Raw genomic sequence first — 18466 nt, 5'->3', positions numbered from 1 at the left:
CCACACCGGCCATTTTTCCCCTCGAGGCCCCCACACCGGCCCTTTTTCCCCTCGAGGCCCCCACACCGGCCCTTTTTCCCCTCGAGGCCTCCACACCGGCCCTTTTCTCCCCTCGAGGCCCCCACACTGGCCCTTTTCTCCCCTCGAGGCCCCCACACCGGCCCTTTTTTCCCCTCGAGGCCCCCACACCGGCCCTTTTTTTCCCCTCGAGGCCCCCACACCGGCCCTTTATTTCACTCGAGGCCCCCACACCGGCCCTTTATTTCACTCGAGGCCCCCACACCGGCCCTTTATTTCACTCGAGGCCCCCACACCGGCCCTTTTTTTCCCCTCGAGGCCCCCACACCGGCCCTTTTTTCCCCTCGAGGCCCCCACACCGGCCCTTTATTTCACTCGAGGCCCCCACACCGGCCCTTTATTTCACTCGAGGCCCCCACACCGGCCCTTATTTTCACTCGAGGCCTCCACACCGGCCCTTATTTTCACTCGAGGCCCCCACACCGGCCCTTTATTTCACTCGAGGCCTCCACACCGGCCCTTTATTTCACTCGAGGCCCCCACACCGGCCCTTATTTTCACTCGAGGCCCCCACACCGGCCCTTATTTTCACTCGAGGCCCCCACACCGGCCCTTTATTTCACTCGAGGCCCCCACACCGGCCCTTTATTTCACTCGAGGCCTCCACACCGGCCCTTATTTTCACTCGAGGCCCCCACACCGGCCCTTTATTTCACTCGAGGCCCCCACACCGGCCCTTTATTTCACTCGAGGCCCCCACACCGGCCCTTTTTTTCCCCTCGAGGCCCCCACACCGGCCCTTTATTTCACTCGAGGCCCCCACACCGGCCCTTTATTTCACTCGAGGCCTCCACACCGGCCCTTTTTCCCCTCGAGGCCCCCACACCGGCCCTTTTTCCCCTCGAGGCCCCCACACCGGCCCTTTTTCCCCTCGAGGCCCCCACACCGGACCTTTTTCCCCTCGAGGCCCCCACACCGGCCCTTTTTCCCCTCGAGGCCCCCACACCGGCCCTTTTTCCCCTCGAGGCCCCCACACCGGCCCTTTTTCCCCGAGGCCCCCACACCGGCCCTTTTTCCCCTCGAGGCCCCCACACCGGCCCTTTTTCCCCTCGAGGCCTCCACACCGGCCCTTTTCCCCCATTTAGTCCCCCATCATTATCGGAATCATTTGAATTTTGTAAAATAAATACATTTTTTTTTAAATGTATGGGAAGAGAGAGACACTGTTAAATATTGAATGGCTAGGATGTTGTTTAAGACGAAATCTTAATCTAATCTGATTTTAACACCCCTGTCTGAGCATATGGTTAAGTGGTTTGACCAGATGTTTACTAGTGTGTAGTACATTTAACATTTTCACATTTTAGTCATTTAGCAGACACTCTTATCAAGAGCGACTTACAATTAGTGCATTCATCTTAAGATAGCTAGGTGAGACAACAACACATCGTATCAAGTACATTTTCCCTCAGCAAAGTACACCACAAGATGCAAGCCCATTTGGCACAATTGCATGTGCAAGAACACGTCTGGATGTTGGGAGGGGAAAGCCATCCTCCCTGCTTGTCCAGGTGTGTGAGTTCTCATCAGTAGAACAGAGGTTGATCCAGGCCACACCCCTGCAGCATTAAATTAGTGCCAAAAGGCATTATGTCAGGGGTGGGAAATTCAAATGCATATTTTAACATTAATTAACCGTGCTCGGCTCTTGAACTATCCAATGATGTGAGTGATCACACATTTAATGAGATCTCTTATTTGCATACTTAAACATAGACGACCCTGCCCCCCCCCCCCCCCCGTCTCTTTTTCCCTCAAAAAGCCATTTACCACCGATGTCTGTGAGTGGCTTCCCATAGCCCAAAGCGTGTAATATGAGGAGCACCAAAGGGCATGTATATTTCATACTTGTCTGACTTCTATTTTGGTGGTCCGGGAAGCGTGCACTGAAAGATTCCTTGCTTGACCAAAAATTCAACTTTTGTCGCAGCATTCTCAGTGTGCTGCCCTCCCCCCCCCCGCCTGTGACCTTTACAGATACACCTTAGAAATAAACACTGGTGGGGAGGAGACACACTGAGGCAGAGCACAGGCCCAGAACAAACAGGCGCTGTGTGCCTTGCTCTATTGATCTCATCCCCCACAAACAGACAGACAGTCCAGCATTGTTCTGCTTACCAGTCAATATCAGGGACAACAACATCCCACGTCCTCAATGAATACAACTATTGGCATAAAATGCAATAGCTGACCTTCCTTCTAATCCCAATGTGTGTAAAACGTGGACATCTCTAAAATATCTGAATAGACAGTACATAATATTGCTAGGCCTGCATTTTCCCTGTATCTGCATCTTTTCACGAGGGACAAATAGGTGAAGGGCTAGAATCTGGGAGGGAGACAACAGACTAATGTCATGGTTTCTGTCGGGAACTATGGAAAGCAAAGAGTGGCGATCCCAGACCGTGCAGGGAGAGCTGAAATAGGAAAGGACAGTGCTTTCATCCAATCATCTTTCATCCATCATTTTAAGTCATGTAACGAAACGTTGTGCTCTCTGTTATACTCTGCTAGAATAATGAAGAGGCACTCCTCTGACAAGTCAGAAAGAATAACATCAATCTTGACTCTGATGGAAAATGGGGGGGGGTCCCCTGCGTTTTTTTTCTCATTTCTCCATCTACCCTTCCATTGCATCTGCTTAGAAGCAAACATTCCAATTATAAACCAATTATCTGCTTGGTAACAAACGATCAGGCAACAATACGAGAGCTAAAAATGAGTGAGGAACCTCTGAATATCCCACCTCAGCCGACCTTGTTGAACGAAGTAGAACACTAATCAATGTAGACGCCTCCAGGCTGCATTCTATTACCTATCAAATGCACACCTTTATGGTGGAATACAAATGCACACCTTTATGGTGGAATACAAATGCACACCTTTATGGTGGAATACAAATGCACACCTTTATGGTGGAATACAAATGCACACCTTTATGGTGGAATACAAATGCACACCTTTATGGTGGAATACAAATGCACACCTTTATGGTGGAATACAAATGCACACCTTTATGGTGGAATACAAATGCACACCTTTATGGTGGAATACAAATGCAGTCGCATGAAAACGCACTGCTCTTCGTTATGCATTATTCAAATTGCTAGATGTTAACATTCATTGAGCATTTCTAAGCCTCGCGTTTAAAGGGGCATTCCGGGATTCAAAAAACAACACAGATTCACCCCGCCACTTGTTGTGGTAAACAGCTGAGGGATTGGGCTGGAAAAATATGTAACCACTGTCAAAATCATAGCGCTATTGACGCAAGGGCAGACCATCGATGAGATCAAAATGATAGTTTTGACCATGTTTTGAAGCTATACAATGTTTGCTTACAAATACATTGTTTACAAACAAAGTAGTAAAATAAGAATATATTTTGGGTTCTAAAAGGTTCCAACAGTTATACTAAGACATTTATAAGTTATATTGTTAAAGAATCACTGGCAATACATCATTACCCTTAAAGTCCAAAAATGGAAGCACTAATCCCGTGTTGCCCTTTTAAGAGGGACTCCCACAAAGGTTTGAGTGGCAGTTTGATAGCAAAACATTAACATTTCAAAATGGAGTATTGGAAAATATACTTATTGTGATAATTGGTTGTAATGGTTCGATTTTCGAGCAATCACAACAACATCTTGGTTTAATTATCGCAATCCGTTAGAGGGCTTTCACTTGAAATACATTGCATTGGCAGATCATTCAGTTCTGTGCTTGAATGAAGGGGGAGAGTGAGAAGCTGCAGGTGTGCCTCAGTCATTTACAGGTGCTCCTCGAGCATGCACAACTCAATGAGATGACTAGCACCTTCGGAGACCAAGGCAAACCAACCGTTTACAGGTGCTCCTCGAGCATGCACAACTCAATGAGATGACTAGCACCTTCGGAGACCAAGGCAAACCAACCGTGTTGACCACATCCACAGGGAGACAACAACATTAAGCAACGGGACGTCATTCATCGCCCTCTCTTCTGGTCTACCATCTTTCTCTCAGCAATAATAAGCATCCTCTATAACTGAAAGAAACCTAACCTAAAGAATTGACTGGAGGATTACAAATCAAATCATCCTAAAACATGGAGCAACGAGGATGAATGCCACATGTTTTGATTTTAAACACAGGAACACTCTCCCAACCTCATCCCTCCCCTGCATGTCTGAGACCACCGATATAGTGATAAGCAACAATGATGAAATGCTGCCCTTTGATGAGAATGAAATGCTGCTGGGTGCTTATTGGCTCTTACCTGATGGATTGAGCAGTCGCCAGGTGATTGATGGATCTGGCCTCCCATTGGCTAGACAACTCAATGTCACGTTGCTGCCTTCGTTCGCGGTGATGTCTTCCGAAACTTTGTAAATGTTTGCCGGAACTGTAAGAGAAAGTGGCAGATATGAATGATTCTAATGTAAGTAGAAGCATTTTCTACAGTAGGGTTTGAGTCTTCCTAAGAACTGTGTAATGGATTTTCTTTGGCAGGAATTGCAACCACAATGCAGTATTACAGTGAATGAAGTGCATGGTTGATGAATTATGCAAATACTACTTTATTATGTGAGGCAAATACGTTTGTCGCTGTGGCATAGGCTACATGTCCATTTTTCAGTATAGTTGAATGCAAAAGTATTGCCATGTTAGTTCAACAAGTGAAAAGGAAAGTTGAGAAGCAACTTCAAAGGGGAAATAGTTTCTGGAGCTCAACCCAATCCATTACCCACCAAAAGATGAAATGAACTGAAACGCTAGGTGTATGACTTTGACTGATGTTAAAAGAAAGCCAAACGTTTTTCATCTGAATGTGATGTTTAATCGGCCTTCTACCTCTCAATTCTGATTTACTCTGTACCTAAACAAATCAAACAGAATGACGTTTTACTCAGATAAAACTGTTCTAACAAATTAAGAAAGCGAGGTGCACTCCATTTTCAGATTGGTCAGCAAAAAAAAAAAAGCGGGCATACATACATCATTGTGAATTTCAAAACTGTGGATGGATGGAGGCGAGGTGTTTGTGTACGCATATCTTTGCTAGAAACTATTGATCAATGACTTGCAAATGAGGAATGGGGCAAAACACAGAGAGAGTCATACAGAAACAGAAATACGTATTATTTTAAAAGTTGAACAAGTAGCTCAATGCTTTAAAATGCACATATACTGCCTATGTCCACCTACCATTCTCAGGTATAATAAATATGTTCTATAGCATTCTCACGTGTCACCTAAAATAAGCCGTGTTGCTGTCAAGGTGACTCAAACTTGTAGTTGCTGTGCTGTTTCATATTTGACAACAGGGAAAACGTGTTCTATATGTTGTCAGGTATGACAGAGGATGAATCAATAAGTCAGTGCTCCTCTGGATTTGTCCCCTCCCCCCCAAAAGGTCTGTTTTTATACTGATAGTGACCATGTAACTGAGCTGATGCTTTATACACTCATCGAGATTCCCTCTCCTTGGCCAGCACAGCCTGTCACTTTAATGACATCTGACAACATGGATATTTTATTGCCAAACAACATTAAATGAAGCCGTACAGAGTTATTGCGTGAGTCAAATGGCCACAGAAAGTGAAGATGTGTTTTCGATACGGGAAAGATTGAAGTGACATGGAATTCAATAGCTTTTTCGCAAAGAAGCAGGCTGGAAATATCCATGCTCTGATTGGCTGAATGAGGACCCGGGCATTAATCCACACCAGGCCAGCGGCAAAGATAAAAATTAGTTTGAGAGGAAACAGCTCCCAGACAGATAACCCTGTCGCGTTCTAAACAGAAATAGTCTAGGCGGTTCATGAGTCAAATGAATAAAGAGTCTAAACCATTTCAACATAGTGGCTATAGCTCCCAGCAAGGATTGTAATCTTAGTCATGGGTCAACCTTCAAGGAACAGTATTTGAAAGGGCAGTTCTTTGAAAAACTCTTTCCCTGACTGCTCAGGATTCTACAGCAATGTACAAGGGACTGTGTGAGGTTGATCTTGCACACGTAGCATAGAGAAATAATTTGCCGTTCTGTGGTTGGATGGTGGGAACAACTGCAGCTTTATCTACTACCAAAATATTTATTTTTCTTTTCAAGTAACACGTCAATCATTTCATCTATGGGCTGAGAGAAGAAAGTAGGCCTTTTTTTCCTTAATGTTTTATTTGAGAATTTTCACACTTCAAATTATTTTCAATATTTTTTCTCTTCAAACTCGTCAGCATAATCCTATCTCGACTCAGTTCATCATACCACAGCTTTAGTGATCCTAAAAAAAAAAAAAAACGGATAGAAAATGTATTGCGCAAATACATTGACCTTCGTTTCAACTTTGAATATAAATCTTCAAAGCCTTAGAAGCATGAGAAACTACAACATAATTAGAAGAAGCTTGTTGTATCCATGTGATAATATAACCTGACATTTAGCTAAAGGCTTTTCCTGGATTCCTGACGAGCCAAACCAACCAGGGAGGTAGCAATGATCAAAGAACCCAGAATGGTTTACCTCAGAGAGGCATAAAGAAACCCAGCTGCACCTCCAGTGTCATAGATGTCCTGATCAATGTGTTTACTGTCAAGTCACAGCCTTTTAATCTAGCTATGACTCATCTTTAGCTGAATATGGTCGCAGAGAGAGGGATACACACACAGAAAATGGAACAGAATTCACTTGGTAGCTGATTAAGATTCTCACTATCGCACACTGCCTGGCACATGCACGCACGCACGTACAAGCATTTCAAGGTACCATGCATGAAATTAGCCAGTTGAAAGAGGGAGTACGACAACAACAGGTATTCCCAGCCAAAATGTCTCATACCTGCATTGTGAAATGTCTCAAAATACACTGAACATGTAAAGTGTTGGCCCCGTGTTTCATGAGCTGAAATAAAAGCTCCAAGAAATGTTCCATACACACAAAAAGCTTATTTGTGCACAAGTGTATTTACATCCCTGTTAGTGAGCATTTCTCCTTTGATAAAATAATCCAGCCACCTGACAGATGTGGCATATCAAGAAGCTGATTAAACACCATACCCATTACACAGGTGCACCTTGTGCTGGGGACAATAAAAGGCCACTCTAAAATGTTCAGTTTTGTCACACAACACAATACGACAGATGTCGCAAGTTTTGAGGGAGTGTGTAATTGGCATGCTGACTGCAGGAATGTCCACCAGAGCTGTTGCCAGAGAATTGAATGTACATTTCCCGACCAATGTCATCTTAGAGAATTTGGCGGTACTTCCAATCGGCCTCACAACCGCATAGCACGTGTATGGCGTTGTGGGGGTGAGCCGTTTGCTGATATCACCATTGTGAACAGAGTGCCACATGGTGGCGGTGGAGTTATGGTATGGGCCGTATTAAGCTATGGACAACAAACACAAATGCATTTTATTGATGGCAATTTGAATGCCCAGAAATACCGTGACGAGATCCTGAGGCCCATTGTGAGGCCCATTTTTTTTTTTTAAGGTATCTGTGACCATCTGTGACCATATCCGTATTCCCAGTTATGTGAAATCCATAGATTAGGGCCTAATGAATTTATTTCAAGTGACTGATTTCCTCAAATGAACTGTAACTCAGTAAAATCTTTGAAATGGTTGCATTTTGCATTTATATTTTTGTTCAGTATACATGCTATTCATGTAAAATGTTAAAAACATTAAAGAATGCGGGTATATCATGCCAGGAACGGTGGCCTTCCTACAAAATGAGACACATAAAGATATATCTGTTCTGAAAGTCCCTTTCTGATACGATCAGTCGAAACAGAAGTCTGGGTTCGTCTGCTATCAAGTAGAGCGCCACACTTTTACGTACTCCATAGTCAAATCAATAAAAACAATCGTAGTGCAGTATACAATTACATCCAGCTAAAACAGAGATGATGTATACTGTATACTTATACTTCATTGTACACCTGTAACACCAGAGCTTTTTAAATGACTCTACTACCACACCAACTGACCTCTGTGGATCGCTCCTTCTCTTTCTTCACCCACGCCACCCAGCCACTTTCAGACGTGACATTTGGACCACTGATGTCACGGGCCTAATTGTTTTCGAGGCAATTACGTTTCCGTAATTTGAATCATTAAAACATAATCACCGGAATGCGCTCGCAGCATTGACTTCTGCTTGTAGCACCAGTTGCCAATTACTTTCCTTGGTGTGCAACACGGCTGTTGCACTAGGAACTTCTCACAGGAGACAGAACAATCTCCCGAATGTTGTGACACCTCTGAAATGTGACAACATCACCTCAAACAAGCTCATGACTGGCTGATGGGCACCTTCCCAAACCTTGACCCAAAGAGGCAATCTGTTACCACCGGAAACAGTTGAGAATGACAGCCCGGCAATCTTGTCCATTCAAGGGCTTTAAAGGAGAGGCAACCATCAATTTAGTGGGCGTCTTCAGAATTGGGCCCGCTAAGGTCATAGGGAAGAAAAATTATTGATGCATAAGCCTACACTCTTTTTTGACAAGCACAAAGGACATAACACACACAAACTCTCTTGAACACCGTCATTGTGAGTCTGCTTGAGTAAGGCAGCATTGAAATGGGAAAAGACGAAATGAATCAAAATGTTAATGAGATAATCCTCTTATTAACAGATTCTGTCATTAGAAAAATACTGTTTACAGGGAAGTAGGTCCTTGTGATCTGACTCATCGTTAGTTTGTCTGCTTTTGTAAGCATATACTTATTGTTGCTTACTTTCAATATCCCAAAACCTATGTGACCCATTGATCCTAGTCTCTTTGAATTCTTCATGGCGTCAATGTGAGTTACCACTATGACAAATTTGTATTTCACTTAATACGAACAAACTCTGGATTTTGCCAGTTTCCTCATAATAACAAACACAGAAGCGATGCCAACATGTTTAAATCAGAGACCTCGGGGCGGGTTTTCTCTGCAGTGGCGGGCGTCTCTCAGGCTGCCACTGCAGAGCTGAAAGAGATGGCACACTTTTAACAGGATACTGCAGTGCACAGAGCCACCGAGCAGTGGGAGCCTCGACCCCTTTCATTGTGCACTTCTGGCAGGAATTCTGGAGCTGTTGCTCCACCAACATAATCGTAGCCAGCAGCACTCCATGATCTAAACTAAAGCTCTCTCTGAACTTTCAAAGGAAAGAGAAGATATCAAATAGACTAATGCTCATTGAAGACCCTTTGGAGCAAGGCTTTCTGTGGATGTGGAGAAACATTTGGAGGTAGTTCCTGCTGGCCAGATTAAGCTCTACTCGAGGGCAAATCCCTCATGAATTCAAATGTAGCTTTTTTTCCTTTAGAGATGTTCCACTGGAGGGCAGAGACTCATAAATCATACAAACAAATAATTGGTGTTTGTGTTGAAAGGAGAAAACAATAGGAAGGGTAAAGGTAGAGGCAGCATCTCTAACAAGCCGACCAAAGCCCCAGCATAGAGAAATGCATCGGCGCCCAATGAGCAGAACTTCACCTTGTGATTTTTTTTGTGTGCTTTTTATAAGTTCTTCAAGCTATACTTCTTATCTCAAGTAAACTCAAATAAATTTACTGCCAGTTCAGGGCAATATGTACTTTTACCTTGGCGATCATCCGCATCGTTCAGGATGGCGTGCCAAAAACCCCCAGATTCAATTTGTATTCAACACATATCATGATTTAGTGCCTTATAAAACGGAACGAGATGATAAGAAAACAAAGAGAGGAGAAGACAACAGCTGGCTGGAGGAGAGACTCTTGGCAGTGACCTTTCCTTTTTTATATGAACTTGGGTTTAACAATCCTTCCTTCTCTCTTGAGCTCGCAGTCGTCCAGCCAATTCCTCATGGGGACTTTCTATAGAGCAGAGCTTTAGTTCACCCCTTATCTGTATGGCTTAAAGTTCTTTCTGGAGAAGGACTTTGTAGAATTACAGCTATTTCCCTAGACTAGCAAACAGCTACCTTTAGCATTGACCACTAGGTTATTAAGATAATTGATCCTATGGAAAATATGTCAATAACACCAGGAGGGCACCTTACAAACACAAGTACAATCCAAGTTGAACTGAGGCTGTAACCCTTTGAAAGCTGTACTTGAGAATATTGACTGAATATCGAGTGAATCTATATTTAAATAAGATAATCGTCATGTAATCTTATTGGTCAGTGTGAACATCTGTGAAATTATCGTAAATGGCCACTCTAACAGACAATCCTCCATCCAACCCCCCTCAAGTGGAAACTAGAGAAAAAAATGTGTTCAGAAGATACTCTGTGGATTCCTATCACTGCTGATAAGACAGAAATTGAAAGACCTATCACAAACCACCTTCTAGATTCAATCAGTTCGGCGTAAACCCGCGACATCTGACACCTGCATAGCAGATCATTGTTTTTATTTAGACGATAGTCGTTCCACTGCTTGGCTGGTTCTGACGCCGAACAGATCTTACAACGCCTGGATAGGTATTTTAAGTATCAGCTAACTACATCATATGTTATAGCATTTTGTCAATTGATGACAAAGGAAAGAGCGTTAGCTGTGGATCGTGCCCGATATGTTGGAGGTGTAACTGCGTTAGAGCTGTCAAATCGGTGAGCGGATGCTCCTGTTTCCATTGTCACGAAGCCACACCCCGTCCCACTCGCGTTAGAAGTTCAGAACGAGAAAGTGTAGGCTATATAGAAATACCAACACTCAAAAAAACAAAACAAAAAACAACATTAAACAAAATAATGAGGATTTCTATCTGCCCAATGTAGATTACATCACACATTCCAGTATTTTAATGTGTTAACAGAGAGAGCTCTAACGCAGTTCCACCTACAACCTCATCAACAACAAAAAAAACGTTAAAAAAAAAAACTGCAGGTCCCGGCTAGCATGTCTTGATTGAAGCAATGCTCACCTGGCCTTTTGGCTTAATTCATCTACAGCTAAAAGCACTACGAACGTGGATTCTAGCACTCAAACCAGCAATCAGAGCAGGTAATCAATATTCCTGATTGCTCTCCGTTCTTGTACAATAATGTTGGACGAGGTAAAGTGCAGGCCGTGATGGGAGGGAAAGACTATTAACTTGTCTCTCCAGAGACGAGCCCTTTGGACCCCTTTACTTTACAGCCACTTGGATTAAACAAGCAACGGGATCAAGGTCTTTTTTCATTCAATTTAGAGTCTGATTGATAGACTGTCTTGTCACCATAATGGTAATGGCTTAGAAGGCTTGGGATCAATGCAGTGAGGGGAAACCTCCGTTTTCACACCCATTCTATTGGTGCCACTTTGAAAGTCATCTTTTCCCCTCCCTTCCTCTGTCGTAGGCTTCGTTCAATTGAATATCCCATGCCTATCAAACTGTTTTGCTTTTTTGTGTTTGGTTTGTGCTTACGTGTTGAGCAAGGTAAGGGACCGCTGTTGCGTTACGATGTAAGCATTTGTTAAACATTTCATGCGAACTAACATGCACTGCAAAATTCACGCAACAGCAAAAACATACCTTTTTTTTACCCAGTGGGCAAATAAAATAGCTAAACTAATGTTTTCCAATTCTCAGAATAAGACATGAGAAAGCCAGGGCAGCAATCTGTAAAGAAAGACTGCAAAAACACTGCTTAAGCAGCATTGATTGGACCACCAGTCAATGCAGTTCTTGGTTAGTATGCGGTTCTCTTCTATTTCCATTTCAACTTGATGTAGCAAGAATCAAGTTGAACCAGAATCAACCAGACCCAATGGTACTGACTGAGTGACTGATGTTTCTATCCAGACTATTAGCCTGGACTGAGCTTCATATACTCTGATTGTTAGTACTGAACAGCTGTGGTAGTGGGGAGACCAGGGAAATATCTGAAAACCTCCCAGTGTCAAATCTATCTGAACTAACTAAGTCACATCCAAGCTGTTTTGGTTGACTGCCTTAACTGTTGGACTAGCCTACTCCTCTCTGTAATGCCATAGGCAAACATACTTACCAAGTGGTGCACTTCAGAGAGGAGGGGGGGAGTGAGAGAGAGGGAGGGGGAGAGAGTGGGAGGGGGAGAGAGAGGGAGGGGCAGAGAGGGAGTGGGAGGGAGAGAGTGGGAGGGGTAGAGTGGGAGAGAGGGAGGAGAGGGGGTTGGAGGGAGCGGGAGAGATGGAAGGGGGAGGGAGGGGGAAAGACGAGGGAGGGGAGAAGGGGGAGGGGGAGAGTGGGAGAGAGGGAGAAAGTGGGGGGGAGAAGGAGGGAGAGAGAGGGAGGGAGGGGGGGAGAGAGAGGGAGGGAGGGAGGGAGAGAGAGGGAGGGAGGGGGGGAGAGAGAGGGAGGGAGGGAGGGAGGGAGGGAGGGAGGGAGGGAGGGAGGGAGGGAGGGAGGGAGGGAGGGAGGGAGGGATGGAGGGAGGGGGAGGGAGAGGGAGGGAGGGAGGGAGGGATGGAGTGAGGGGAGGGAGGGGAGGGAGGGAGGGAGGGAGGGGGAGAGAGGGAGGGAGGGAGACTCATAATCATTATGGAATTCCAAAAGGAACAACATATTATCTTGAGTGTTTACAATATTGGCAGAACAACAACTCCTGGAAAACCTTTAACATGCTCTCTGATATTCAGTTGCATCTGGTTTGCCCTCAGGAAAGCCCCAATTCATTGGGGCATGGTTTCTACAAGGTGTTAAAAGCGTTCCACAGGGATGCTGGCCCATGTTGACTCCAATGCTTCCCACAGTTGGGTGAAGTTGGCTTGATGTCCTTTGGGTGATGGACCATTCTTGATACACACTCAACACTGCTGAGCGTGAAAAACCCAGTAGCATTGCAGTTCTTGACTCAAACCGGTGCCACTTGCACCTGCTACCATACCCTCTAAATTGGCAAACATACACAATCCATGTCTCAAGGCTTAAAAACCCTTCTTTAACCTGTCTCCTCCCTTTCATCTACACTGATTGAAGTGGATTTAACAGGTGACATCAATAAGGGATCACAGCTTTCACCTGGATTCACCTGACCAGTCTGTGTCATGGAAAGAGCATGTTCCTAATGTTTTGTACACTCAGTGTATATTCCAGAAGGAGTTTGTAGATTTGCACTCGACATATTGTGTCAGTGTGTCAGACTCAGTGTTCAGAGCAGCCAAAGAACTGTACTGTTGTCTACAGGTTATAATAGGGAATGTACAGTGAACACACATCTTGAGGACTTTAATGTGGAAATGTTATATCAGCTTTTTGGCCAAACAAAACTGCCCTCTAGACAGCTGGAGAACCGAGAACTATTTGAGTTTGTGCTTTCAACTAACACATTTATTTAAAAAATATGCGGAGATGTGCCTAGCATGCCAATGAAACACTAACTCATAACAGGTGCCATTGCTGAGTCTAAGCTCTCTAGCCTACTATATTTGGATATGCTTTGGATGCTAGTCACAAGACTGTTTTCCGGTAATATTCTACAGATGTAGGATCTTAATTTGAGTCAGTTTGCTACAGCAGAAAAATAACCCTGCAGCAACAGGAAATGTGAATAATTATGTGGATTATAATGAATGGATTTTGTTAGGGGTTGATACATTTTACATTAGGGCAAAGTGGAAATGACTAACTTTAAAACTCAAACAGAGTACAAGTTTGCATTTCCTGATGCGCAGGAACATTCTCAGTAACAAAAGAGGGATCAAATTAAGATCCTACATCTATAGGTAATACTGTACTTCTGACCTTCAGCATTAATGCAATAAACATGGTAAAACTAAAATCTTTCAGAACTGATCATTAGTATTCGTCACTTAACCCCATTTTGTGCATGTGATTATGACTGCAAAAGTGAATGTTAAGTTCAAAACAATGTGATCCTTTCAACATTTTGTGCTGTCAACAAAACAGGTATTTTGGAGTGACAATTATGCTTGGCACTATGAGGCAATGGATGTTAAAGGTCCAAAGCAGCCATTTTTATCTCAATATCAAATCCACTTTTTCTCCCCAATTTCATGATTATGATCTTGTCTCATCGCTGCAACTCGGGAGAGGCGAAAGTCGAGTCATGCGTCCTCCGAAACATGACCTGCCAAACCACTCTTCTGAACCCGGAAGCACTGCGATGCAGTACCTTAAGACCGCCGTGCCACTCGGGAGACCTACTGTAATTGTTTTCAATTAAAAATGGTCAAAATTAAACAAAAATAGCTTCTTAGCAATTTCTCAAGCAAGAATTTAGCTAGGACTGTCTTGGAGTGGTCTGAGTGGAGAGGGGAATAATCCTTATTTTGTTCATTTCAAATAAAGTTACTCGTCTGTAGTGATAATAATATTAGTAATATGTTACATTTGTAAAGCGCTTTTCATTATACAAAAATGATCTCAAAGTGTATGTGATGGGCTGAAGGGAGATGTATATCTGAATGAGCAGAAACAATGGTCAGTATCAGTCAACTAATCCAATAATAGCACAGATCCCTTCAACAAAATGCTACTATTGGGTTGTAGGAGTGAATGATTGACAGGACAAGCTATTCACAGTTTGGGGGCCTAAGTCTTTTCAGTCCTGAGATTGGACCATTGGCCAGCTCTTTCACAGTTGGCAATAAGAGTGGGAGCAAGGTCCTAACAGTGTGAACGACCTGTCTTGAGTGCCCAAAACGAGCATACTGCTGACCTGAGGACTGTTGTAGGGCCGAGACAGCCTGACATATGTGACAGGACTCTATTAAAGCATAGCTGGGGAGAGGATATTTTCAGACCAGTTGCCAGGTGAGACAGAGAGCATGTGGCCAGGTCAGCACTCCATTTTCTAAACATAACATGTAAAGATGTTGGCCATCTATATTACAGAGTCTTGAAAAGTGGAAAAGGGAGAGGCTCTACAGGAATGATGGGACGGACCTCCTCTGAAACATGGCAGCCTTACACCTGAAGCCCGATTGATGAGTCTGAAGTCACGTGTGTCCGTGGGATGGTCCCTATTTAAATGCATAAGGCGCCTCTTCTGCGGAGCAGGAGATGCCTTTTTCCCCACATGGTTTCAGCCAAGTCAGCCAAGGAGAAAACGGAATACTAAATTGTTTCCTTCATTAAAACATCAAGGAGTCCGTTTCGTGGGGGGGGGTTCAAAGGTGACAGACAATATGTGCAGTTGTGGCATTCTGTTCCTCACATACAATTGCTAAAATAATGGGCATGGAGAAGACAGACATTATTTTCTAGGGGGGTGGGTTGGCGGCCGGGAACAGCCACCGATCCACTTGGCAGCTGTACCATTAAAGCCACCCCCAGAAAGACTAGTAACACAATGTGCCTGACAATGGCCCTGGCAATAAGGAGCTTTTGCAGCAAGGAAAGGTGGGTGGGGGAGATGGCTTCCTGAAGAACCACTGAAAGGTTTCAATTGTCCCATGATAATTGGTGAAGGTCAGTTCCTCCTCCTTATGCAGACTTTAAAGTTGAATTTCTTAACCCCCCCTCCCTCTCCGCTGCTCTTTAGAGTGACACACTGCCGTAGTAAGCGTCTCGGTTCACACCATTAAATACCACACCATTGTGATACGGGGCTAAATGTGGGCAAAGCCATTCTGGATCACCACCGTATTGATCGGAGATAAAGGAATAACAATGCAGATCCTATATGATGATGATTGAGATGAAACAACACTTATCTATCATTATCAGCATGGAATTGGGGTTATCGCGAGGGCAGTTTTTATGACCAAATCAATTTGATGTCAACCAATTCCTTTCATTAACTGCCACTTTGATTGACTCAAAATGTGGCATGTGGACTTTGTCTTAATCCTTAGCCAAATAACGACAATCTCATGCATTGAAAGACAGCCGAGGCAACCCAGCAGGAGGTTGCTAATGGTTATTCATATGGTGATGGTAAAGAAAACACAAAATGAGTGTTTTGACCAATTTTGTAAACAAGTAGGGAAGGGATCATCAACTAGATTGAGCTGCGGGACAATTTATTCTGGAGCAGATGGTCGGTCGGGGTGCCGGCACTTATAAAACAAATATTTTTACATAGTAAATTGACCGCAAGAAGCCTAAACAGATATCATATTTGACTAAAACTTAATCATTTCAAACCCTGATTACATTTGGGGACACTTCCCTGCGTTGGGTGCAGTCTTTCGGATGGGATGTTAAAATGGGTGTCCTGACTCTCTGTGGTCATTGAAAATCCCATGGTACTTATTGTAAGAGTAGGGGTGTTCACCCCAGTTATGGATACATTTCCAACCTGGCCACAATCCATCATGGCCACTTAATCATCCCTCTCATTCCTAATTGGCATGTACAGTGCATTCAGAAAGTATTCAGACCCCTTCCCTTTCGCCACATTTTGTTATGTTACTTTATGTTAATGTTTTTTTTCCTTCATCAATCTGCACACAATACCCCATAATGACAAAGCAAAAACAGATTTTTAGAACTTTATGCAAGTGTATAAAAAATAAAAACATAAATATCTTATCTACAAGTTTTCAGACCCTTTGCTACGAAACTCGAAAATGAGCTCAGGTGCATTGTGTTTCCATTGATCATCCTTGAGATGTTTCTACAACTTGATTGGAGTCCACCTGTGGTAAATTCAATTGATTGGGCATGATTTGGAAAGGCACACACCTCTCTATATAAGGTCCTACAGTTGACAGTGCGTCAGAGCAAAAAAACTAAACAAGACATGAGGTTGAATTAATTGTCTGGAGACCCCCCGAGACAGGATTGTGTCGAGGCACAGATCTGGGGAAGGGTACCAAAAATGTCTGCAGCATTGAAGGTCCCCAAGAACACAGTGGCCTCCATAATTTTAAATGGAAGAAGTTTGGAACCAACAAGACTCTTCTTAGAGCTGGCTGCCCACAAAATTGAGCAATAAGGGGAGAAGGGCCTTGGTCAGGGAGGTGACCAAGAACCCGATGGTCACTCTGACAGAACTGCAGAGTTTCTCTGTGGAGACAGGATAACCTTCCACAATGACAACCATCTCTGCAGCACTCCACCAATCAGGACTTTCTGGTAGAGTGGCCATATAGAAGCCACTGCTCAGTAAAATGCACATGACAGCCCACTTGGAGTTTGCCAAAAGTCACCTAAAGGACTCTCAGACTATGACAAACCAGATTCTCTGGTCTGCTGAAATCAAGATTGAACTCATTGGCCTGAATGCCAAGTGTCACTTCTGGAGGAAACCTGGCACCATCGCTACGGTGAAGCATGGTGGTGGCACCATCATGCTGTGGGGATGTTTTTCAGCGGCAGGGACTGGGAGACTAGTCAGGATCAAGGGAAAGATGAACGGAGCAAAGTACAGAGATATCCTTGATGAAAACCTGCTCCAAAGCGCTCAGGACCTCAGACTGGGGCGAAGGTTCACCTTCCAACAGGACAACGACCCTAAGCACACAGCCAAGACAACGCAGGAGTGGCCTCGGGACAAGTATCAATGTCCTGGAGTGTCCCAGCCAGAGCCCGGACTTGAACCCAATCGAACATCTCTGGAGAGACCTGAAAATAGCTGTGCAGCGACGCTCCCCACCCAACCTGACAGAACTTGGGAGGATCTGCAGAGAAGAATGAGATAAACTCCCCAAATACAGGTGTGCCAAGCCTGTATACAGAAAATAGCCAAGTCCATATTATGGCAAAAAAAGCTATCCCATCTGGGACTATATTGTTTTTCAACAGGACAATGCCCCAACACACCTCCAGGCTGTGTAAGGGTTATTTGACCCTTGGAGAGTGATGGAGTGCTGCATCAGATGACTTGGCCTCCACAGTCACCTGACCTCAACCCAACTGAGATGGTTTAGGATGAGTTAGACCGCAGAGTGAACGAAAAGCAGACAACAAGTGCTCAGGTGAAGCTGGTTAAGAGAATGCCATGAGTGTGCAAAGCTGTCATCAAGGAAAAGAGTGGCTACTTTGAAGAATCTCAAATATAACACCTTTGAATGAGTAGGTGTGTCCAAACTTTTGACTGGTACTATATACATATATTTTACATATTTTTTTGCATCTGAAAACCTGGCTTGCGGGCCATCAGCGTTTATAGCAGTATCTATTCACTGCATGGTGGATCTGTGTGCTTGTCTGCTAAGAACCCTGTGTTGCTGCTTAGCGCTCTAATTTAAAGGATTTAGATTTTTGAATAAAGATTGAATAATGCTGACATTAATTTTAAAAGCGACCAAATCAATCCTGAGAAAAATCTGCTGAGAAAGCGGTGCCATTGGCCGCACAAAAAAACAGCTTATTGCTGCAATAGGAGACATCATGGAATCCATTTTATTGACAGATTTCAATGGTCTCAAAACATTCGTCACACGACCAGCATACACACATTGCTCTTGACACACTGTCACTCTCTCATATACCAAGCAAACACTAAAGTCAACCAATGGTGTCGGAGTATCATAGTCACACAGACTT

The 18466-nt window shown here is 43.9% G+C and overlaps 1 protein-coding gene across 4 annotated transcripts in view; it reads right to left on the bottom strand.

Annotated features, from left to right (window-relative positions):
• LOC110503312 (limbic system-associated membrane protein) overlaps positions 1-18466 on the bottom strand; it is a 1017495-nt gene that overhangs the window by 19974 nt on the left and 979055 nt on the right. For all 4 annotated transcript variants that reach the window (XM_036961793.1, XM_036961794.1, XM_036961792.1 and 1 more), the window contains one exon: positions 4336-4461. In XM_036961793.1, the coding sequence (XP_036817688.1) occupies positions 4336-4461 (126 nt within the window). The remainder of the gene's footprint in view (positions 1-4335; positions 4462-18466) is intronic.

The sequence above is a fragment of the Oncorhynchus mykiss genome, chromosome 24, assembly GCF_013265735.2.
Source record: "Oncorhynchus mykiss isolate Arlee chromosome 24, USDA_OmykA_1.1, whole genome shotgun sequence".
NCBI classification, from domain to species: Eukaryota; Metazoa; Chordata; class Actinopteri; order Salmoniformes; family Salmonidae; genus Oncorhynchus; species Oncorhynchus mykiss.
The sequence above is the reverse complement of the archived record's forward strand: the minus strand, read 5'-3'. Positions and strand labels throughout refer to the sequence as shown.